This window comes from Cupressus sempervirens, chromosome 1, assembly GCF_028749045.1.
Source record: "Cupressus sempervirens isolate cs-2001-9-10 chromosome 1, ASM2874904v1, whole genome shotgun sequence".
Classification (NCBI taxonomy): Eukaryota; Viridiplantae; Streptophyta; class Pinopsida; order Cupressales; family Cupressaceae; genus Cupressus; species Cupressus sempervirens.
The window spans coordinates 360176951-360201400 of NC_143118.1; the positions used below are offsets into that span (position 1 = coordinate 360176951).

The following is a 24450-nucleotide window of genomic DNA, read 5'->3' on the forward strand; positions in this document are numbered from 1 at the left end:
GAAATTATGGAGGCTATTAAGCCCTTTAGGAATCACTTTAAAGTGGAAAAGATGTGGTTTCTAGATTTTGCAATATTAGATAAGTAAGAAATTTGGTGGAAAGAACAATCAGTTAAAGATTCTAAGATATTATGTTTCGTGTCTAAACTCAAAACCCTTAAAGACAAGATTCTTAAGTACAATAAAACTTATTTCAAGAATATTTCAAATAAAAAATTAACATCAAACGGGAAATTATGGAATTAAATAATGAGGTTATTAAAGATGGAAAGAATAATGAAAAGTATCTTAAACAAAAAGATTTGATAGCTAGACATGAGGATATATTGGCAAAAGAACTCTTTTGGAAACAGAAGTCTAGAAAACATTTGCTATCAGAGGGTGATCAAAATACAAGCTTCTTCCATAAGAGCTCTATGAGTCGAAGAAATATAAATAGAATCATTGAAATTAAAAATGAATCAGGTTCTCTTTTGAATAATCACGAAGATTGGCCAAAGAATTTGTATCCTTCTCAAATATCCTAAAAAATTATGAATCTTCTAATCTTTCAGCACAAGATCAAATGTTAAAAGCAATTCCAAAACTAATTTTGGATCAAGATACCAAAACTCTAAACGCCAAATTCACAGGCAGAAATCAAAACAACACTTTTCCAACTCAACCCTGACAAATCACTTGGTCCTAATGGATTCCAAGCATTCCTTTTACAAAAATGTTGCAATTTCCTTAGTCATGATCTCTAGGGAGCACTCGAAGCCACTAGAAACTCAAGTAACATTTTGACTAAGATCAATAATACCTTTTTAGCTTTAATCCCGAAGAAGGCTAATTATGCGAAAATTTGTGACTTCAGACCTATAGCATTGTTCCTAATTGAAAGTTTGCATTGCTTCTTCCTAATTTTCCTTTAGCTCTCGAAGCGGATTCCTTTCCCCAGCTCTCATGGGATTTCTGAAACGTGCTTGTTTTTGTCCCGCTCTAGGTTTTGGATCTATGAGGTCTTTTTTTGTGAACAATTGATCTTCATTTCACCTTTGATTTTTGCGATTGTTGCTTTCCAAGTCTATCCAAAGATTTGGAGAGGTGTCCGTTGAGTGACTACCTTGTTTCAGTGGTGGTAAGCAGCCCTTTAAATTGAACAATCCAGCCTTGTGAGATCCTTTTGAGTCCTTATAATGAATACCTTAATCAAGCTCAGAGGACCATCATCTCATATAGCATTTAATGAGCCTATCTCTTGGGACAGATTGAAGGAGATTCTTCTATTTACCCATACCTTGGTGCTGAGAGCTATATTTAGAGTCCTAGGGAAGGAATATATTATTAAATTCAGATAGATACAGGGTTAATACTGATATCCCATCTATGTTCATTGCAATGGAGAATCTTGCTGAGGTGGATAAAGTCAGCATTGGAATCCTTTGCAGGTGGCTTTTCAAGTTAGACTACTTAGGGGGCCTTGAAAACATCATATCTAATATCAGAGATGATCTGACAATTCTTAGACCATGCCACTATGACACTTACCTGAGTGGTGACCAGCCTGCCCCAAGTTACCTGATTCTTACAACTATGGATCCTCACAAGATGATCAATTGGCTCCCACCTATTAAAAGCAATCTCTATTTCTTATTTTGTTTATTGCATGTCAGAATCCCTCCCCAGATAGATTGGATAGATAGATTTATAATTGAAGATAGGGTTGGGGTGTGGGAGAATGAATTAGCAATTAGTCTAGAACTGATGGAACCGGCTATCATTGTGCAGGAAGAAGATGAAGGGTCACTTTCCCCTCATAATATGCCTCTAGACTGATATTGTTGCAAGTCTCTAGCACATTTTTCATTTATACGATGTAATTGTTCATTCTTATTCAATGTATTAGATCATGAAGTCTAAGTTAAGATGCAATATGGAGTTCCTTGTGATTTACAAGCCTTTTATAGATTCGGGATAAATTTATCTTGTCAGCTTTGCAGCGCATAATTGTTGTATAGTGTGTGTTTCTTCAATTATTTAAGCTTATCTTGGAATTTAAAATTGTTATTTGGGCAAATTCAATTAGGATAAGTTTAAGGAGGTAACCATGATAGGTACACTATAGAAAATCACAATTATGACTGCAGTTCTAAGATTCCTGACCAAAGATTATGTAATCTTTGAGGGTGTTCTTTCAACAAGAGAAATAATGTTTTTAGGATGGGTATGTGATCGTTTGATTAGCAGAACAATAAACATACTCAAGATGGATTCTTAGTACTCTTTGTTTTCTGTTGAATCTCACTAAGTCTTATCGAAATAAAACAGGGGAAATAAATTAACACTAAGTAGATAAATAAATACAACAAATAATCATGGGAACCATTAGATTACTGATGCTTCTCATCATCTTAACAACACTATTATCATATGATTTGTGATTAGGTGCACTATATAATCTAAGATTGCAGATAATGAAAAATAACACTTAAAAAGAGTTTTTATCTGAAGGTGTATGCTTGTAAGGGAATATATAGCTTGAAGAATTTTCTCTCAAGGAATTAGCAGAGTATGATTACCCATAAAATTAATATGATAATTATGTGGAAAGCGTTACACAAATTAGCATAATAAACTCACATTCTTTTTGTAACAAGGAAAAGGAATTAAGCTGGATACAGTAATGCCTCGAGATAACTAGTAAGAACAAGCCTTGAGAATAATCTCTGCATAAGGTGTGCCTATAAGTGTGATAGTGTTAACCTTTTAATGATGATAAGCCCTCTTAAAATTTAGGATTTTAGCTTTGTAAGGTTGTGAGTCATGTGATGATGATAAGTGTTTGTTATGTATTGGGTATGAGTATCTTGGGAATCTTAATATTCTGCAGAAATATATTATCGATTCTTCCTAGTTGGTCTATGAGACTTTGATAGTTAGAGGCGTAATATTTATATCTCCTTGTGGCTATCATTTTGGATATTTGGTTACTATTTTATTTTCAAGCCTTTTTTTTCAAGATTCTTAGATCATCTAGGCAAAGTGGTTGGGATTTCAATTCTAGATTGACTTGAGACAATGCTATGTTATTTCGTTACCATCTTCCTATGGATTGTAAGGATGTGGATTTATTCCAAAATGTATAAATCTAACATGGTGTTCACTATTAGAAAAATAGTTGGATTGTATTTACTTTTGGGCTATACGAAGGGTTTCTTGCTTTGTTTTCCTAAACCGGTGCCCACATTAAACGGAGTTTTATTTATTATTATTTTTATTAATTGAACTTAGAAAGCCTTCAGTCATTTACCAATCAAAAAAATGCTGATCCATTAATAAGCATGTTGATTATTGAAAGTCAAAAGGTGCAACTAATGATGAGAAGAGATATAAAAGGGATATAAAGTGAAAGATAAAATGTAGTTGGTAGTGAGCGAATGTAGAGATATTTGTAACAGAAGATTATTTGTATTAGCAAAGAAGACTAACATAAAAACAAATACTTGAAGATAAGAAAAGAAAAATGCATTAATATCAAACAACAAAGCACAAAGAGGATCTACAGGACTGAAAGCATGTTGGGTGGATATTTTGCAACCAACAATTTTGGGTTAAAATCTAGTCACAAAATTGGATGACCAGCCACAACGTGTGAGACAGAGTCTCTCCTACCTTAAAGGGAAGGCTCCCCCTTCTCAACGTTCCTTGGATAAACTCAAAGTAAGCAAGAAGTCGAGAGATTTTGTAAAATGGGTGTTACCAATATCCTTTCTTCTTATCTTTCAAGAAAGAATCCACTTACTCGTGGAGAGAGTAATGGGCAGGGTGAATCTCTAACTACACTTCTATCAAGAGCCGGAAACAGTGATACCGATAAACCTTTGTTAACTTAAAGGCTAGCCGAAAATGTACCAGTTTGGCTCTAAGTTCGATCATACTTCTATGTGGAAAGACTTTACAATTAGGACACAAAGACTCCTAGAAGTAAGAATAACTTAACTATTTTGCGAATTAAGAAAGAAGTATAAGCTACAGACAAAGCTTCTAGCTATATATTTCCACAACCGCTCCTAGTCAAAGCTTCAGCTCCAATTGCTTCTTAAATCACTATGCTCTATTATTAAACACACAATAATAACATGAATCAAAGAAAATAGGCACAAATTACAATCAAAGCTACTAATTTGCTCTATTACAATTGCTTCCAGACAAAGCTTCAAATTCAATTGCTTCTTTTATCCACTTTTCTCCCAAATTCATACTACACAATCAAAGTTATGCTTGCACAAATGTGGCAGAGCTTTCTTGCATACAACAAAAGATGATTTTTACAATGAGGGGGCACTCCTTTATATAGGCACAGGAGTTGAGAAAAAGGTGGAGGAAAAAGTGGGAGCAACTCAACCAACTTTGACCTAGTCTAAAAGAAAAAATATAGGGTTACATGCAACTGCACGTGCAACTCGCATTACATCCTTTTACAGACACATGTAACTCGCATTACATGTAATTTCACATGTAAGTCGTATTACATGTAATTTCACATTTTCATGTAATACATTCTCTTTAATTACAAACATGAAAGAAGAAGAAAGAAGACGGAAAAGAATTGAAACAATCCTAGGGATTGTCCTGAAAGGCCTTATACTTGACGATCCAATCCCGAATGATCACAGTATCGGAAGTTCCTATACTTTGTACCGCTGCATTCACCTTGATAACCATGGTGTCATGTCTTTTGATAACCTCTGACTTTGATGAATTGTTTGCTATCATGTGGAAACTTGATGTGATCCAGCTTTTCTCGCTCAAGTTGTCGTGAATTCTCCTTTGTAGATTGGTACATTCTAGATTTTTTGAAGCTCTGAAAACCTTCTTGACGATTTCAGGATGTAAAGTCGAAACAACTTTCCATCAACACCTTTACCTCTCTTTTTTTTCTAAGTAAAGTGCTTGGCACATGGGAATGTGTGCAAATGAGAACTTTTAGATTTACAAGCGTGACTTGAGCTTTCAAGATGTCATTGCACGAAAAGTGGATAACATGTATATACAACATATAAGGAGAAATGGAAAGTGAGATGAGATGCGAATGCAGATGGAGGATGCAACTTTACATGAAAGCGTGAATGGAGGATGAGGTGCAAAGCATGGAAAGATGCGGAAACATATATTTGCTCATGAAGGCGGGAATGCATATGGAGAGATGGAAATGGAAAATGGAAGAGGGATAATAAGCTTTATAGTCATCTTTGGTGAAAAGGTGAAATCAAAGTACATTAAAGATGAAAATGACATCTTTTTGACTTTTAAAAATGTGACTTTTAATCAAAATCGGACCTTTTGGATGCAATTACACGTAAGGCATTTTCGTGTAATTGCGTCATGTGAATGGATGTGAAAAAAGAGGAGTGAAAAATGGAAGTGGATATGAGATTACATGCATATACGGATGGCAAATGGGATGGAAAACATGTAATCACATTTGTTGAGTGAGAGGTGAGGTGTTGTGACATGGAAACGGAATGTGGAACGTAATGATGCTTTCGCATAAAGTGAAGCAAGAACAAGTTCTTGCGAAAGAACTTTGCAATTTCTCCTAGTGGAGAAAACCAGCAAGCAAGCACAAAGCACAAAACACAAAAGAAAAAATGTACCTTTGGAAAGTGACTCAAACATGCCAAGATGCAATGCACTTCAACACACAAATTCAAAACTGGGACTTGGGGAAGAACCAAAAACATGAAAAAGAACAAAAACTTCATTTTTAAAGGAAAAATGCACTTTCCATTGCAAAGATTTCAAAAAGTGGCAATCATCAAGCAATTACATGCATAAAATCAGCAAGATAAGCATGAACTAAAAGAAAGAAAGAAAGAGTCCACTTACATGTGCCAAAAATGAAGGGAAAAGATGCTCCAATGTTTGAAAAATTCTTCAAAAACATTTGAACCTTTCAAACTTTCACAAATTCGAATGGGAGAAGGCAGCAACCAAAGAGAAGTTGGTAAAAGATACCAAAACATGCCCTGAAAACACTCCAAGATCCAACGTTCGGAAGAACATATGCTTGGGACATTTTTAGCAAAAAACGTGTTTCTCCATGATGCAAGATCAAAACGATTTGGTGTTTAAACACCAAAATATGCATCAATATGTAATGCTATCCCAAAAAGAAGCCAAATCGATTTTCTTTGGAGTCAAAACATGAAGCAAAAACGGATTTATTTGCTGATTTCTCCAAAAACGTGCCCTAGATGGGAGCTTCCAAAAATGTTTTTTAAGATTGTTGAATCTGTTTTAAATGCAAGATAAATCATTGCTAATCAAAAACGCCTCCAATGGAAGAAATCTCATGCAAATCCATTGAGAAAATCTCTACTTATGATCAAAATCAGGTTCTTGAAGGGCAAAAACATGTTCTTCAAAATCGGACTTTTTGAGTGTCATTGCATATATTAAAACATGTTTTTGGTCAAAATCGGACCTTTTTGGGTGCCTTCAATGTTCTAAAATACGTCTTCAAGCAAAATCGGACCTTTTGGAGGAGGATGCATGTTTTAAAATGCATCTCACTTTTTCGATGTAAAAGCATAAAAACTTCACTTTTGACGCAGTAGCATCAAAAAGGTCCACTTATGATTGACTTTTGATGTAATGACATCAAAAAGGTCCAAAATGAACTTTATATGCAGTGACATGTAAAATGTCCACTTTTGATGACTTTAAGTCATTAAATTCACTTAAATTTATGAAAATGTTACTAAATGGGCCATAAACAATATCTATCTATCATATTTAAAATTATAACATATAAACATCATTTAAAAGTAACATTTAAATAAGCATTTGATTTAAAAACCAAAAATTAAACCGGAACTATATAGTTATATAGTTACTTTAAGTGAAAAATTAAAAAGTAACTCAACTTAAAATTATAACATAAAGTGCACTATGGTCACTTTAAGTTAAAAATTTTAAGTAACTTAAAAACATAACAAAAAGAGAATATAAGTTATATTTATCAAAAAGTGAAAGTCAAATTAAAAATATAACATCATATTTTTAATTCGTGTTGTTGCACCAAAAAGGTCCACTTTTGAGGCACTAAAACGGGCATATCTCCTGACTGACAACTCCGATTGAGCTCTAGGTTAGACCAAATTGAAGGGAAAAACGAAAGCCATGACATGATCAAAACTAAAGGACTAAAATCCAACCAACGCAAACTCAAAAGCAAAGAACAGCAATGAAAGCTTCAAAAATCAAGCAAAGGCTCGACAAAAAACAAAACGAAAATGACTTCATGAAGGCCTTTAAAAAAAAGATTTGATATACGAATTGGAATGGATTGATCGATCAACATTATGCAATTGAATATCAAATTCAAGCTTAGATAAATGCAAAACTAGCTTGAAAAAGTTTCGTGTTGTTACCAACATTTTGTGGTGACAAAATGTAGGACAACAAAGCATACAACAAGGTGACAACCAACAACAGAAACACCAAACGGTGTTCAAGGAAAGATTAGAAAGAGGGCAAAAGAACCAGAAAGAGAAGGCTAACAACACTTCTCAATGAGAAGTAGTCCTATACCAAAGGATAAGGTCTAGAGCGAGAGTGATCCTCGGGCCGTCTCAGAGAACCACAAGAGGTGGGGTGCTAATGTCAAGTGTAACCTCTACGAGGCCTCACAAATGTATTGTGTCCAAAAGTAGGGGGGAGAGGCTCCTTTGTACCCCAGGCCGGTGACACCTAAGTGAGAAAGGAGGTGATAAGCTGATTTGAAGTCTGTCTCAACAGGAACTAAAGCTACAAAGTAGGATTACAAAATCATGTGGTCACCCTAGAGATAAAGTGCAAGACACTGCTAATCAGTGTATCTGAAAAAGGAAGAAAGGGATCTCCACTCTTTGGAAAGGCAATAAAACCTCCCTTTGATCTCGCAATAGATGGGGTAACGAAAAATGAAGTGCGTCTTGTTTCAACTTCCATCAAAGTACAAACACAGCAAACTTTGTCCTCTCTGTCAATCGAATGGTCCATCTGGATGTGGAGCCGATTAAAGCCAACCTTGGAAGAACCCAAAGAAATGAAGAGGGTGTGATGCTAGCAATGAGCAAGGTAAGAAGGTTCCACAATAACTCCATTCTAAATATCCATATAGTGCTCAATATAAAGGCCATCCTCAATCGCAGCCCCCTAGGAGGTTGCTCTGTGTCATGATAATGTATTGTTTGTAGATGTCAAGTCTAATGTGCTTGTTCAGCTCTATCTAAGACAGAAGCAAGAGAGTGGGGGCATAGAGAGAAAACTAAAAGGGGAGAGACAATCAATCTCAATCCCTAACGAAACCAAAAAAGAAGAGGCTTGGCTTACTAACAACAGGCCCTATCAGCGAGGTTGAAGCTCACAATCACCTCAAAAGAGCAATAGGCGAGGTAGGAGTATCTATGACGACCATTGGTAGAATCCACAAAACCCCGAAGTCATTGAAAGAACCAAACCAGATCGAAGATGGCCCCGAGCTTGAAAGGATGGGCCCCAATCTCAGCCAAGATGATGATGAGAGGAGTGGACCAATAACGCCTAATGACGTACTAAAGAAGAAGGGTCTAGACTCTCTCGACCGAAGCCCAATCAAACTCTAGGAGAGAGGACACCCACACGATAGAACCGTAGAGCACCGTTGTCCTGACTAAAGATTCCACAAGGGACATCTTGAACATGGTGAATTGAAAGTGATGCTTGGAGGACTCTCTCCAGTAGAGCCAGGGAACCTAACCCCTTATTCACACAGGGCCACATAGCAGGTCTCATGCTGAACTGGGTCCAAAGAACATAACCCCTAGCTAAGTGTAAGAGGATGAAATCTCAATCTCCTTACCCTAGAAGCAAAAGTGGAGATTGCAGGTCTTCAAGATGTTGAAGACCATCACTTGAGTCTTCCCCAGGTTCACGATCAACTGCCACATCACAAAAGGAAGCCGAACCATCAAGAACCATTGAAGAAACTCTGGGGAGGAGGCCAAAATAACCACATCATCCGCGAATAGTAAAATGGAGACTAGGACCTAGTACAAGTAACAACCATTGCCAAGAAAAGAGAAATCCCGAAGGAAAGCCTCGAACTCGTCAGTCTATATGATAGACAAGGTGTGAGAGAGAGGAGAGCCTGCATGTTGCTCTGGATAGGGTCACAAAAACCCTGCGGAGTCTTGAATCTGCCCACCACACTCTCTTACAACCTCATGATAGTCATTAGGAGACTCTCGAAAATCTTAATGTCTCTAACTCTTCAAAACCAAGTCACCTGATGAACAGAGTCAAACACTTTGCAAAAGTCCGCAAAGCAATATTAGACTTTCACTGACCGGTGTTGAGCCTCCTCAATGATAGTCCGCAAAGTCAGAATGTGATCCATGGTCTAAAAATCTGTATCAAAGCTGACTTGCCCCCTCACAGAAAAATGACACTGATTAAGCTTTCTGGATAAAGTAGTGTTTAGCACGACAACGTATAGTTTAGCAAAAGTATGCCCAACAATGATGAACCTAGCAGAACTAATGTAGAAATTTCATTGATTTGGTGAATTGCTATGTTGAGTTTGTATGTTGCATGGTTCATCCTTCCGAAAGTCTATTTCATTTTTAGTTAGAATAAGTTTATGAAGAGTTGTTTGATTTCATATTGATGAAGTTTAATAATCATATCATTTGTAGTGTGGTAATTGTAAGTTTGAACAATATTATGAAATCAAGTTTAAAATTATTAAGTTATCCATCATATTGCATTCTCTTATGAGTTTGATAAATGCTTGAGAGTCTGAAAATCCCATGTTACACCAAATGACTACATCACCTTTTTCTAAGTTATGTTTACCTAGAAAAACAAAGTTTGGCTTTCTCAACTTTATTGATCAAGGATAATAGTTGTTCATTACATTAAGGTAGAGTTTCTTTGAAACTTGATATTTTGAAACTTCATGTTCCTAGATTAAACTCCATTTTATGGAACCTGATAGTAAATGATTTTCAATGTGCAAAGGCACTGATGGGAAGGAGTTCTCTAATGAACAAATAGCTTCATTTGTGAAAAACAAGATGTTGATAAATTGACCAAAAGATCAAAACAAAGTTTTTTAGCAAACTCCATCCTTAAAGAAAACAATGCAATTAGCCACGGAACGAATTTGTATCCTCCAAACACCCATTCTTGCAAGTACCTCTATAGGGAGTGGAAAAGGAAGAAGTAGAAACTATTGCCTACAAAAGAGGTCAATTGGACATCACATTTAAAATGGAGACGAGAGCTTGCCGATCAAGCCATTGCCCATTGCCTCTATGCCGATGGTCTTCCTTTCATCTTGGCGAGATCACCATATCGGAAGGAAATGGTGGCAGTCATAAATAAAGCATTAACTAATAATACAAGTCCCATGTATGAAAAGGTGTGTACCACTTTATTGCAAAAAGAGAAGACTTGTGCAAAGATAGCTATTCAACCAATTAGAAACTCATGAAAAACTTCAAGTGTTTCTATTTTTTTGGATAGATGGATAGATATGAGAAACCGGTCATTGATTAATGTTATTACAATGTCACCCGAAGGGGCAATGTGTTTGAAGGTAGTTGACTATGAAGAGGAAGTGAAAGATTCAAATTCATTTCCAAAATTCTTATTGAGCCCATAGAAATGGTGGGTGGTGAGAATGTAGTCCAAGTGACTAGAAATAATGTAAAAAATTGCAAAGGTGGAAATGCTTTGGTTGAGGGCCGGTATGACCATATTTTTTGGACACCATGCACCATACAGTCCCTAACCTTGGTCATGCAACAAATTGGCACCAAAATAGTTTGGGTGAAGCAAATATACCTAGAGGGAGAGGAGATATAAATGTTTGTGACGAACCACCACATGTCATAATCCATATTCAGTCATTCCCCAATTTCGATGCGCTAAAGGTCAATCGTAATTAGTAAATTTCATTTATTTATTTAATTTGAATATATTTTATGTTATGTTTGATCATCAAATTGTGTATAACTTTGTTTAACATTTATTGATATGTTGTTATGATTAACTTACTTAGGTGGTTGAAACCCAGTTTGTATCTCATACTATTGTTATGAGACGACTTGACAGGTGCAAAGGGCATTAAGCTAAATGGTTATTTCTAGCCAATAGGGTATATGGAAGGCTTCAAATTCAGAGAGGGCACAAAAGGTCAAGGCATTGATATTGTATGATAGTTGGCGGGCTCGTGTGCAATCTGTATTAGATTTCACGGACCTATCATGACTATGCTCTACTTTGTTGGTTCAAATCAGCCTTGTTGAGGGATGTCTATGATGGCATGGATACAATGGTAGAGAAGGTAAAACTTTCTATACAAACACATGAGGATGGCCCCACAAAATGTGAAGCATTATGCAATCAACTTGAATCAACCATTCATCGTCGTTGGAAAAAGATGACTACCCCATTGCACCTCCTTGCATGTGGCTTATCTCCAAGGTACTATAGCGAGGGAGTACTTGGTATGCTTGATTCAATAGCACCATATGCGGATGAAGAAGTTGCTAGTGGGTGCTACAAAGCTTTTGCAAGACTCTTCCTAGATGATGACACTCACAAAAAAGATAGGACAGGATTTGGGTTATTTGCTTCAGGAGCAAAACTTAGTCCACTTGCAATAAAGGACCAATGTAACATGGGAGCTATCACATGGTGGTACCTCTATGGTCAACCATTTGCACATCTACACCTCTCGCAATCAAAATCCTCTCACAAGTAAGTTTTATTTGTTTTTTGTTGACCACGTGTATTCTACAATTCTTCAAATTAAAATTCATTTTTATGTTTTACTTCAATAATTAAGTTTGCAATTTTCATCATCGTTCAGGTTGGAAGTTCTTTTGTCGAACAGGATTGGAGTACATACTCCTTTATCCACTCAGTAAAGCGTAACTGGTTGGGCTCTAAAAAGGTTGAAGACTTGGTTTACAGTCATACCAACTTGTGTCTTTTATCATGTAAGTAGGATCACTACAAGGGGCAGCTAAGCTTAGGGAGGTAGAGCCTAAGTGTGCAAACTTGGACACAACAATTCAAGATCTTACTACAATCATAGATGATGATGCTGATAACAATGTGACACATGGTGCATCTAGCGCAAGTGTAGCCATTTTTGGTTCAAATGATCTAGAACTTGCAGCAGCTGGAGGAGTTGGAGATGAGGATTGTTTTGTGAATCCAAACGATTTGGATTTGGATCGATGAACATTGAATGATGAACTATAATTTGATTTTGTAATTGTGATTATTTGCATTGGAATCGTGAACATAGATGTACATAATATGGTTTATAATCTTATTAAATAGTTGAATTTCAATTTGAATATGTATAGGTGAAGTTACAAGCTATCAAATGTTAGAATTATGTATATTTCTTGTATTTCTTTGGACACACACACACACACACATACGTATCCAGATTCCATACGCATTCGCATCCCCCCCAAAAAAATTGCGCACCAGCTTCCCTCATCCAAATCGATAACTAAGAATATTTGTAAACATTTATAATAGTTTAATTATAATAATGTTGTTCAGAGAAGCACATTACTAAAACAGTCTTATAAACATTCCACTAAAATTTCTAGTAATAACCGACCACAGTGGGTTGTGACATCCCAAACTTGGGTATATGCCCAACAAAAACTTGTGCTACAACATTTAGGGTCGGCATCATAGCCCACCATGCTTTGCAAGGCCTGACTTCAAGACCTCAACCATGACAGAAAACAAGGCAATATTATACCAAAAGCCTGAGCTAATAGTGAATTGGCAGGTCCCCTCATGGATATGTAGTCTCTCTATCATGGGTGAGATGTGGTTGCTCAATCATGGTGAGTCCTCGCCCTTGGTACATGCCCACTAGAAATCTGCATCACCAGCATTTAGTCTAGGATATCCCAAGATTTCATCTTATATCGCACAAAAAAAGACAGCGAGCATCAAATTTATATTATCTAATCCTTAATCTTAACCCTAGTTTATAAGGTAACTAGTCCTAAAATAGTTATATCTTAGCAGTGGATGTTGATGGCTAACTTCTAGCTTGTTGATTAAAAACTAATAGTGGTCATATTTGTTCTGATATGACCATAATCTTGCTTATATTCACAAAATATCAGATAAGGTTCTATCTTGAGCAAATAGATAATTTATTTTGTTAAAAAAACGAACTTGCATAGATAATAGTCATCTCTTACTCTACAGATTCTTTTCTATTTTTTATGTTTTCTTGTTTGCAATTGTTGAATTTTATTGTGCAAATTTAAATTGAATAAAGCTCATCTATTATTAAGGAAAGCCAAAACAAGCAAACATGCATGCAAGTACATACAAAATATATCATTAATTAAAAAGTTATAAATGCTTCTCAAAATGTGCTGTATTCAATAAATTAGTAAAGAGTACAAGAAATTACTTACAGAAATGCAGTCAACTTGTGATGCCAGGTACTTTGCTACAGCATCCTTCCCACCATGATTGTGGTCATTAGGCTACAAGTTCAAGAAGTAAATAACGTTAAAACTACACCTTCAGAAATTAAGATAGCACTGTTGCTCACCTAAAAACTTTTTTGTCATGTTCTATGTTAAACTGAAAGATGTAAATCAAAATGCTAGCAAATGTCATTTTCAAATTTTATGATTTTAAGATCAACAAAAAATTTAAAACCAATTTTGGGGCCATCTTAGTTGATTATATCAAGGCATAAAATAAATCCAGTTGGAAAAGTGAAGAAAAATTATGCAAGAATGGAAATTCAGAATTAAAAATAATAAAAATGTGGGATGATTACATCAAACATTAAGATGATATATATAATCATTTCATCTTAATCCCAATAAAAAAGTCTTGAAGAAAAAATAAATTAAGATAAATAAGATAAGGCAAAATGAAATATCAAACGCTTCTCTCTTATCTTGAAAATAGAATAAGAGAGAAGTGTTTGATATTTCATTTTCCCTTAGAATTGGAAGAATATAAACTTATGAATTCCCATGTTTTTCTCTACAAAGATGCAAAATATCATTCATGGTGCACTAGATTGATAGTACAAACCTAATTATGGTCTTAGCCAAAGTACCAGATGGACATATAAAAATGAAGCAATACCTCTGTTGGCTCTAAAATGCAAATGATTTACCTGCAAAGACAAGCCTGTGACAAAACCTTGTTGAAGATGAGGACCAAAAGGAGAACCTCCAATGACTGAGTCACGTATACGATCATTGAAACTGCATCATGAAGCCAACCATAACTCTTAGTTTACTTATGCTATATATTTGAACCTTACTGATAAAATAAATACTTCTATCCTAACATGGTTATTTTGGAAAGATAAGGATTTTAGAACAAAAAATAGTAACAAGTATTTCCTTGTATCATTTTGGTTCTATGTATTTTGACTTTAACAAAAAAAATAGTTCAGACACATTTGCTAGTTATTTTTCAAGCAAGAACAATTGTACTTAAGGGGAGGGTCTGAATCAGTATAACAATGATTTTTACCAATTTAAACTTTATCAAACACAATAGTATTATTTACTAAATTCCAACAATCATGCACATAAGAATACAATAACGCAATGTCTATAAGGAAACCATAATGGGAGAAAATGTGATGTACCCAAATTTTGGTGCTTATTTCAGTATTATTCAGCGCAGTGTCCTTTTTTATGTGTGGTGTGCCATGTGGAGATCATTTGGGACAATTTAATTCACACTTACTATTTTTATTAATTCACTTGGATGTTTTGCTCATACCTACTAGTTTTAGTAAGTCACTACGTGATCAATTGGCATCATATGATATATCTATATTTGGAAATGCATGGATTTTTACCATGAGTTAATATTGTCAAGAATAAAAGGTTTAATGATTTAAGTTAAATTATTTAAACTAAACAAGATTGACTTTAATAATATTAATTATATTAAATGAATTTATGATATGACGACCAATGGGGGTTAAAGTGCACTGAAATCATTTTCATAAAGTGACTTTATTAAATGACAATATAAAGTCACTTTAATTAATAAAACTCTCCAACATGTTTGAGAAGCTACTTCATAAGGAGAAATCAAAAGTCAAGGTGAATTTATCCCACATTGAGCATAGAGGTTCATCTGGAGTTTGAGTATTCTTTCTAAACAAACCTTGTCTTCCTTCAAGAGCATGTTAGGAGAATTTAATATTGACTCATTTCTCCATTGTTTCTAATATTCACTCATTGGACTGTTATGAGGATGGAAACCCATGGGACTAAAGAAGGTTTGGACAGAAAATTGGAAACCCATTGCTTTGAGGTTGGTAAAAACAAACGGAGTTCACATCTAAATAAAATGGTGGTTTTTGGAAAAGAATAAGAAGATCAAAAGCTTCCTCTTGCAATCAAGGTGATTACCTATTTCTGATAGGAGTTCATGATATTAAATCAGGACTAGACGTCCATCTACAGGCTGAGTTGGAATTTTTATCATTTGCATTTGACAATGCTTTTCTCTCTTTCCTATACGTGGGTAGAATCAGCATTTCAAGAAGAGAGCAATCAAAATGGAGGAATTGGAATTCGAGAAGGTTATGATTGGCTTTATACTTGCATTTGGTTTGAGGCGATTGTTTACCACATGGGTTAATAGATTAACGCACACAGACAATAGATAAGAATAGCAGTACTCCTTTTATTATTTGCATATGCCAAAGACATTACATTATGCTTCTAATGATGATTACAATTATCCCGAAGGGTGTATAAATACTTTCTAAAGAACCTTCCCAAAGGGGTCCGTCGGCTACATGACAATTACCGAAGGGGCCTATCGACTACATAACAATTACCTTCCCGAAGGGACCCGTCAACTACACAATATCTACCGACAACATACATCCTGTTGGCTACACAATATTTACCTACGACATCATCCCCCCCCCAAAGAAAAAGTCATCTTCGGACGACAATTACAAAATATCCAAGACAAATTAACAAAACAGAGTACATTAACTAACTACTACAACAAAATAGATCTGTTTCCATCACACCATTTTTACATTCGTCCCATGCCTGCACCAAACTAGTCTCCAAAACACGTTGCATCTATAGCCTCTGCTAACACAATACTGTCTCCTTAATCAACCTGACCTTGATAGCCACCCGTGCTGCTTTCTCTACTTCCAACTCCTAGGTACCCTAAGCCACGTGTCGCTAAACTTCCTTCAACTGGATGATCAACTACTCCCAAGCTCTCTATGCATCCACCAAGACAACTTCACGTCCAACACCTACTCCAAGTGCTACCTCTGACACACAGACACTCCATGCCTATAGCAGTTCCAGGTCTCATCAACTGGTCACACTTCCCACAACTGATAACCGCACCAACTGGGGGTCTAGGGGGCATCGCCCCCAGCTGGGTTGAGGGGCAGCACCCCAGGCACGCTCCCTATCGCGATACAGGGCGAGGTCGAGGGGCAATGCCCCTGTCGCCAAGACCAAATTAGCACTCCCAAACTCACACAAAACTGCATGGAACACATTATTTTTGTGATTTTCTTCTGATCTCACACTCTTTCTGGCAACTGCTTGTGTTTTACTACCTGTTTATGTCTTTCCCTTCCCTTTGGCATCATGCATTACTCATTCTGAACTGTTTCAATCTATTGTCTTTTTTTCTCTTTTTTTAATTAGAAAACCTCTTATCACCCTTCCTCTGTGTCTATCGATGTACTACAATCTTCTTCTCCCTCTTTTGTTCCTACCGTATGGAATGGCTCCCTTCCTGCTTTGAAGATGTTCTCACTTCTTCGACATACGGCTTCCCTTTTTTCATACGATGGTCCTTTCATAAGATCCTTGCATGAAAGCATTCAAAAATTTGCCGTACGGACACATTAGAAGGAACTCGTACAATGTTAAGTCAATACTTTAAACTCTGTTGAGAAGTTCGTACGGTGACCAAGAACAGCTGCAAGACTTCCTAAATGTCGTACAATGCAAGAAGAGATATTTTTTGTGTTGCTACTAAGTGCAAGGTCTACAGATTTTAGAAGAAGCCACATCAATTATCCTTCCCCAAGATTGTCGTCCCATCAGCTATTCCTTTCAGAAAATTGCCGTACAGACGCATGAAAAGGAAGTCGTACAATGTTGTGTTAAAGTCCGTACAGTGACAAGAGTAAAAATGTCGTACTTGAATTGGATGTTGTACCAATAGTCGTACAGTGATAACTTAAATATTTAACTCTTATGAAAGCTCTCCTCAATTCGTACGAAGTGAAACAGAAGACTGAATCCCAAATCTGTACTGAAGCAAACCAAATCCAAAATTCGTACGATGCCATCAAAAAGCTTAATCTCCCAATTCGTACTATACCAAATAGGGAAGCCAATTCCAAAATCCGTATGCCGAGAGAACTTTATTTTTCTAAATCCGTACGCCAACCTTTATCCTTCAAATCTGTACAGCAACCTGTACTCTTCAATTCCATATGTGAACTTCTAAATCCGTACAGGGTTACACGTGCTAAGACTGTACGGCTACTAGGTCCACCGTACGATGTCTTTCAGGACATCTTAGCTTACCATACGGCAACTTCATTTTCCCTTTTTTTTCCCTCTTTTTTTGTTTCTTTTTCTTTTTTTTTCTTTTACATTTTCGTTGCTTCTCAATATTTGCGACGATGGAACACTTCGGGTATGATATATCTTCAACTTGGAACCGTTCACTGTTTCCAAAATTTCCTGCCCCTCTAATGTCCATAGTTTTATTGCTCCGTTATCACCCACTTCTCGAATCTAGTACGACCCGACCCATTGCACTTGAAACTTGCCTAGTTTGATCCCGTTCCATCCGTCATACTTCAACACCAACTGTCTCGGTTGAAACTTGTTCAATTTCAAGTGTCTATCATGCCATGCTTTGCACTTGTGCTGTGTCACCTCTATGGCCCGTTGTGCCTATAATCATCACTCATCAAGTTTATTTAAGGTACACGATCTCTCCCTCCGATTTTCCATATCACCCAGTTTGTTCCCGAAGCTCGATACCATGGATTCCGTCGGCTGCCCCTTCTTGCCGTTAATAACTATATTCTTGATTTTAGAACCTCCACTCTGTACTGCTGAAGCTTTTATTAAACACTTCCTCTTTGTTTCCTCTGCAGACCGTATGTGTTTTCCTTGCTGCCGGCACCTTTCTACTATATCCCTAATTCGCCGTAACATTTTCTTTTTGCATTGTCATACGGTGGAATCTTTCCTTTTTCTGGGTTCGTATTGTATGTTCTTCCCTTCAGCTTCAATCCCAGCTGCCTTTCCTTCTTCTGCTTCTCTGTATTCCTTCAGACATTCATTTCTCTCTTCTTTCTCACCTTCGTCAACCCTTAACATATTACAACTCGGAAAGAGCTCGTAATCCTCCATCTGCCAGTGGAAAAGGCCATTCAACGAGTCTAGGTCGTCCTCATTCGACCCTCCTTCAAGTCTCAATACTCCCTCTTCATCAGGTTCTATTCTCTTCTTCCCCTCGTCACCCTCTCCACCTTTGCCTTCGAAATCCAACGACACTGCCTCCTCACCTACCATTTGTGTGTGCAGGTCAATTATGAATCTTCTGCCTCCACGCTCCATTGATAGGGTATTCTTCTTCCAATCATGCTTAGCCTTTGCTTGTATGAGCCATCCTCGGCCGAGAATGGCGTCATATCCTCTCCTCTTCAGCGGGATAACGACAAAGTCGAGCAAGAACAACTGTGTTCCGATAGTGACCGATTGTGCCATCAGGACTCTCAATGGTTTGATCCTGTGTTGGTCTGCCATGAGGAACTGGAAGGTAGGTGGCCACAACGTTGACTGTCCCAACTTCTTCCAAGTATCCTTTGGTAAAACATTCACACCAAACCCCCTGTCCACAATAGTGTTTGTCAAGACAATTCCCAAAATTTCCATTTCGACAACTGTCGGATGTCGTTTGGATGAGAGGGCTAGAAGCATTGGATCCTCGGCACTTGCGCCACTTTCTTCCTCCCATGTTCTGCTGGTAATTTAGTCATTGGTTTGATGTTTGTGTGTCGATCAAAGTTGAGGCATTAAAAGCAGTAGGTCACTTACTTTGATGAGTACTTCAGTTTGTAAAATTTGTCGTACGGTGTTCTGTTCCGCGCAGTTCCTTGCTAAGGTACCGGTAATGTCCTTCAGGTGTGCTTTCTCCACTCGCGTCGCCTTCTCAATTTCTGCCTGTGCTTCCTCTAATCTCTTCTTTTCCTCCGTCGGGTCAGGATACAATTTTCCTTGCTTCCGTGTGATTGCCAGAACCTCTTTGTCCATCCCGATGGTAATCAAATTCACTCCTAACTTCGGGCACTTGGTATCTTCATGATCTTCAGGATTGCACCATCTACATAACAACTTTGGTGCGCTTGCCGTTGTACAATCTCGGGCAAAGTGGCCCCACAAATTACATGCTCGGCATTGAACCATCGGTCGTTTGTTCACATCGTGCCGAATTCAACTGTGACTCCCATTATTATTATTGGCATTTTTGTTTTGCCCTCGTCTATTATTTTTGTACCCTCCCGACGTGGCACCCTCATTACTAGTGTTTCTGCTCCCTCCTAACGCAGAAGCCTCCTGGGTCAAGACCACTTGTTGAGGTCCTCTTGTTTTCATATTGAAGGGGCATTCCCTTATAGAATGTCCCATGATCTGGCAGATCTCGCAGAACTGGTTCTTTGGACAGGATTCCTTCGTGTGGCCTTTTGTCTTACATTCCGTGCAACATAGGTCATTTCCCTTCGTCTCTTTTTGCATGTTCTTAAATTCCTTCATCATTTGGATCATATCCTTCTGGAGGGCACGTACCTTCTTGCTGCCTTTTTCGTCATCATTGCTCTCTTCTTCCAAAGACGCTTTGTCATCTAACTCAGATAAGCTACTCTTCTTCTTCTCTTTTGTTTTCTGCTCGCTTTCTAAGTTCATCGCCTAATTGTATGCTTCAGTGTATGATGATGGCGGCACAATCTTCATCTTCTTCCGTAACTTCGGGCGTAGTCCTTCAATGAACCATCTCTTTTGCAGCCCATCCACCGGCTTACTTTCCACCTTGTTTATTAAGTCTTTTAATTTCCTAGCATAGACTCGGACTGTTTCATTCTTCCCCTTATTTGTGTGGTATATCTCGGCTATGATCTCATTGTCGTCACGGAGTAGTTGAAATTCAGTGGTAAACTCCTTAACGTTGTCCCAAATGGTTAATTTTTGGGGATCCATATCAGCAAACCAATCAATTGTTACCCCCCTTAGGGTTGCCGAAAATTGTCGTACCCATTCATTTGTATCTGTTATGCCATTTGCCCTCCAAATTGTTTCGCATGTTTTACAATGTCGAATTAGATTGGTTGTTCCATCACCATCAAACTTTGGCAACTTCTCCTTTGGTCCAGCCATTATTGTTCGAGGTTGAGGGATTTGTTGCGTACCCGCACTGTTATGCACACCCACACTGTTCTGCACACCCGCACTGTCCGCACTGCTTTCGATAGTCGTGCTATTTGGTGAAGGGTTTTCGTCAACCAAAATTGTTCATTCCGAAAGTGTATCTCGGACAAAGAGTTCACTCCATGCTCGTGCTCCCTCAACACTCCAAGCCATGCGAGTTAATCCCCTTCCGTCTGGATTCTCTTGCCTCAGCGTATGCAAGTTCAGAAACTCCTCCCTTGCTTCTTCCACCAAATCGAGCCGCTGTCGAGTCTCTTCCAACAATTCTTCAGTGTTTCGGTGTCCCTCGACAATTGCCTGAAACCTTCATCTGCGTTCAGCCTGTTGTGCCAAGATTAAATTTTCTTGTGCGGTGCGTATTCCATCTTTTCCCTTTAGCTTATTTCTATCCTTGTTAAGCTGATTTGGCATTAGTCTGCATTCCTCTACCTTCATTCCAGGTCCATCAGGCAACGGCGCCAAATGTTTACCGCATGGGTTAATAGATTAATGCACACAGACAATAGATAAGAACAACAGTACTCCTTTTATTATTCGCATATGCCAAAGACATTACATTATGCTTCTGATGATGATTACAATGATCCCGAAGGGTGTATAAATACTTTTCGAAGAACCTTCCCAAAGGGGTCCGTCGGCTACATAACAATTACCTTCCCGAAGGGACCCGTCGGCTACACAATATCTACCGACGACATACATCCTGTTGGCTACACAATATTTACCTACGACAGCGACCACTAGTAATGCTTCTAGGAACCCATGGCTAGAACCATTTACCAACAGTGTTGGACATCCATGAACAAGCCAATCTTAGCAGCCACAATTTTGAAACATGGACAGAAAGCAGAGAATATAATCAAATCTATAGAGGAGCATTCACCACATCATCATCTATGCATTTATTATATGATGTCCCCTCTTTGAATTGGACATGGAGATAAGTCGTTAGCCCATGTTGTTGTCAACCTTGTTGTCAAGCAACACTACGAAACTTTTCCAATTAGAGTTTCATATTTCTCTAAGGTAACTCACTATACGATTGGCAAAGATTCATCAAACGATTCTCTCCAATCCATAATGAGTCTTTTTACTCAAGGTTCTCATCAAGTCCTTTTTGTTTTTTTAGTTTGTTAGCCTATACTTGATTTTTGAGGCCTTTAAAGTCCTCTTTTTGTTTTTGAGCATTTGTTTGGTTCACTTTTAGCTTTTTGTTTCTTTCAATCTCTTGCTTCTGATCACGCCCTCATTTTGAGATATCTTGGGGTTTATTCGAAGTTGTTAGTCAAAATTTATTAAGGTTTAAGTGCATGTGTAAACGGGGTTTAGAACCGCCACTGCATATTTTAAATATTAAACGTATAATTTAATGTTGAGTTGCACTTCTTGTAATATATGACTTAAAATCACTTTATGTTATGTTTTTAAGTTAAATGGTTTCATTTTTTGATATTTTAAATCATAAGTAATTTAAGTTTTATAGTGCACTTTATAATCTAATTTGATGCTGAGTTGCACTTTAATAATTTAAGTGAAAATCTCATTTTTCGTACCTATTTACACATAGCACATGAGAATGTTAGAGTTTATATGTAATAGAACCCCTAAAGTGAGATTCACTTAAGTGAACCAATTAGACATGTACAAAATAGAAACTTTAAGTCTATTAAATGTTTTTGAATGTGCAATATGTAATTGCTCTTTCAAAACACGATTTGGCTTGTAAAACCACTAGTTTCACCAAAACAACTGGCTGGGTGGCTTTACATGCATTTTAGAACATGCATTTCAACTTCCAAACCCCAATTTTCTCTTTGCATGCAATATGCAAACATGTAAATGCATTGGAGAAAAATGATTTGCATATGAAAGCAAACATAAAACATGTAAATGGTTTTGCAAACCACAATTTTCCAAATACATGTGTTTTAGAAACATGTAAAAGCCACCAAGAACCACGATTTGCCTTTGCTCTTGCTTTTAAAACATGTAACTTAATGTCTAAACCATTACTTGCATTGAAAGGTTAATGTGCAAACATGCAACATGTATTGTAAAACCAGATTTTGCCTTGGAGAGTTCATTCTCAATATACAATGAGTTTTCCAAAACCCGATTTGCAAGGAAAGAGGTTATTTTAAATATATAAATGGGTTTCCAAACCTCTATTTTCATCATTGGTGTGTATTTAAAAATAACCTTCCCTCCCTTTTTGGGCGTCCAAGCAAGGAGTGCATGGTTTTTGCTTAAAAAACATATTTAAAACATGCAATGACATCTCCAAAATCAGATATGTGCTTCGACATTGGGTTTTAATGCACTTTCATTACATATTTTAAATATTTGTTTGGTCTTGCAAACCCTGATTTAGGCTTTTAAGGGAAAAATGTTGCATGAAAAGGGCCTCTTGAAACCCAATTGAATGGCAAAAGGCAAAAAGTGAACACTCATATCTTCTCCAACATATGTATTTGTTCCTCTAAACCCCGACTTGGGTATTTGATGCAAAAACGTTACATGTAATAGGGCTAGGAAATCACGCTTTGACTCAATACTTCGATTTTGTAATATGTGAAGCAATCTCCAAACCACGATTTGCTTAGACGTTTGAAGAAAGAGAACTTTGCAGAAAACATTTGCTGCTATTTCATGCACATGTAGTTGCATCTCCAAACCACAATTTGCACTTGAATAAACATTTTTTAATATGCAAAGCATTTCAAGAAGAGCGATCTGCACTTAAGAGCACATTTGCAACATCATTTGCATCATCATACACATGCATTTTCACTTCCAAACCACAATTTAGAGCTGGAGTTTGAATTTTTCAAAGCATTTGATCTTCAAATGCAAGCACATCTCTAAAACCCGATTTTGGAGAAGAGAGTTGCATTCCAACTTCTTCTTGCTCCAAGTTTTACTCTTTGCTCTCCAAGTAAGTGTAATATTTCGGTTTTGATTGCATTTCTTGATCTTATTGCTTATTTCTTGCATTCTTTTGCTCTTTGTCTTCCATTTGTTTGAATGTAGTCCTAGATTTTTGTTCCATGTTATTAAATAAGTTTAAAACCCTCATTTCTTGCAAATGCAAACAGTTCTTCAAATCAAAAATGAATTTGCATGGAAGATTGAAGTGTTGAAACCTATTAAATTGAGTCAAAGCAAGAGGTATGTTCTTCAATTTCGTTTCTAGTTTGTATATACTTTAGTTGCTTGTTATTGTTTGTTTTTTGTTTGTTTGAGAAGAAAAGTTCAAATTTTCACCAAAAGAATGCAAGTATCCTTCATGCTTTCATCTTCCATATTCAATCCATCATTGAATTTCAAACAAGCTACCCATTCCCAAATACATAATGGGACTTCTAAAACCCAACTGCATATTTACACAAGGTAAAAATAATGAGTTTTTCACCACATGTAAATGAATCTCAAAAAACCCGATTTTGGTAACTTGCATTCTTAGGAATTGAAAACAAAAGCCCTACTTTTCCTACATGCAATCCACCTTGTGAAACTCGATTTTGGCCATTATTGCCCAAAATACAAGCTATTCCAATCATTTTCAGCCTTCTAAAGTGATCAATAAGTATCTAAATCATACCTAGAACACTTATCCTCCATAGATCTATCAATTTTGTCCAAATCTTGAGACCCTCATAGATTCAATCTCATTGGAAGATGATTTCACTCTTTAGAATTCTCATGTTGTAGAGAACTCTTAAGATATGTCAAAATATCTTCAAAGAATAGAGACATCCTATCAAGATGTGCTTTGAATAAAAGAAGCAATATTCATTTGGTCTCCACTTTCCCAATGGCTACCCTAGAACCTAAGTTCATGTGGGAATGTGCCAAGCATTTTGATCCAAAAAATTAAAAATTAAAAAAAATCAGTTAA

At 36.9% G+C, this 24450-nt stretch overlaps 1 protein-coding gene across 4 annotated transcripts in view; it reads right to left on the minus strand.

Annotated features, from left to right (window-relative positions):
- Window positions 1–24450, minus strand: part of LDA (limit dextrinase) — a 338458-nt gene that overhangs the window by 205136 nt on the left and 108872 nt on the right. For all 4 annotated transcript variants that reach the window (XR_016363879.1, XR_016363878.1, XM_089825429.1 and 1 more), the window contains exons 19-20: window positions 14204–14294; window positions 13482–13553 (exon numbers count right to left, since the gene is read on the minus strand). Coding sequence is in view for 2 of the 4 variants with exons in the window: in XM_089825429.1 (XP_089681555.1) it covers window positions 13482–13553; window positions 14204–14294 (163 nt within the window). In the remaining 2 variants the exon portion in view is untranslated. The remainder of the gene's footprint in view (window positions 1–13481; window positions 13554–14203; window positions 14295–24450) is intronic.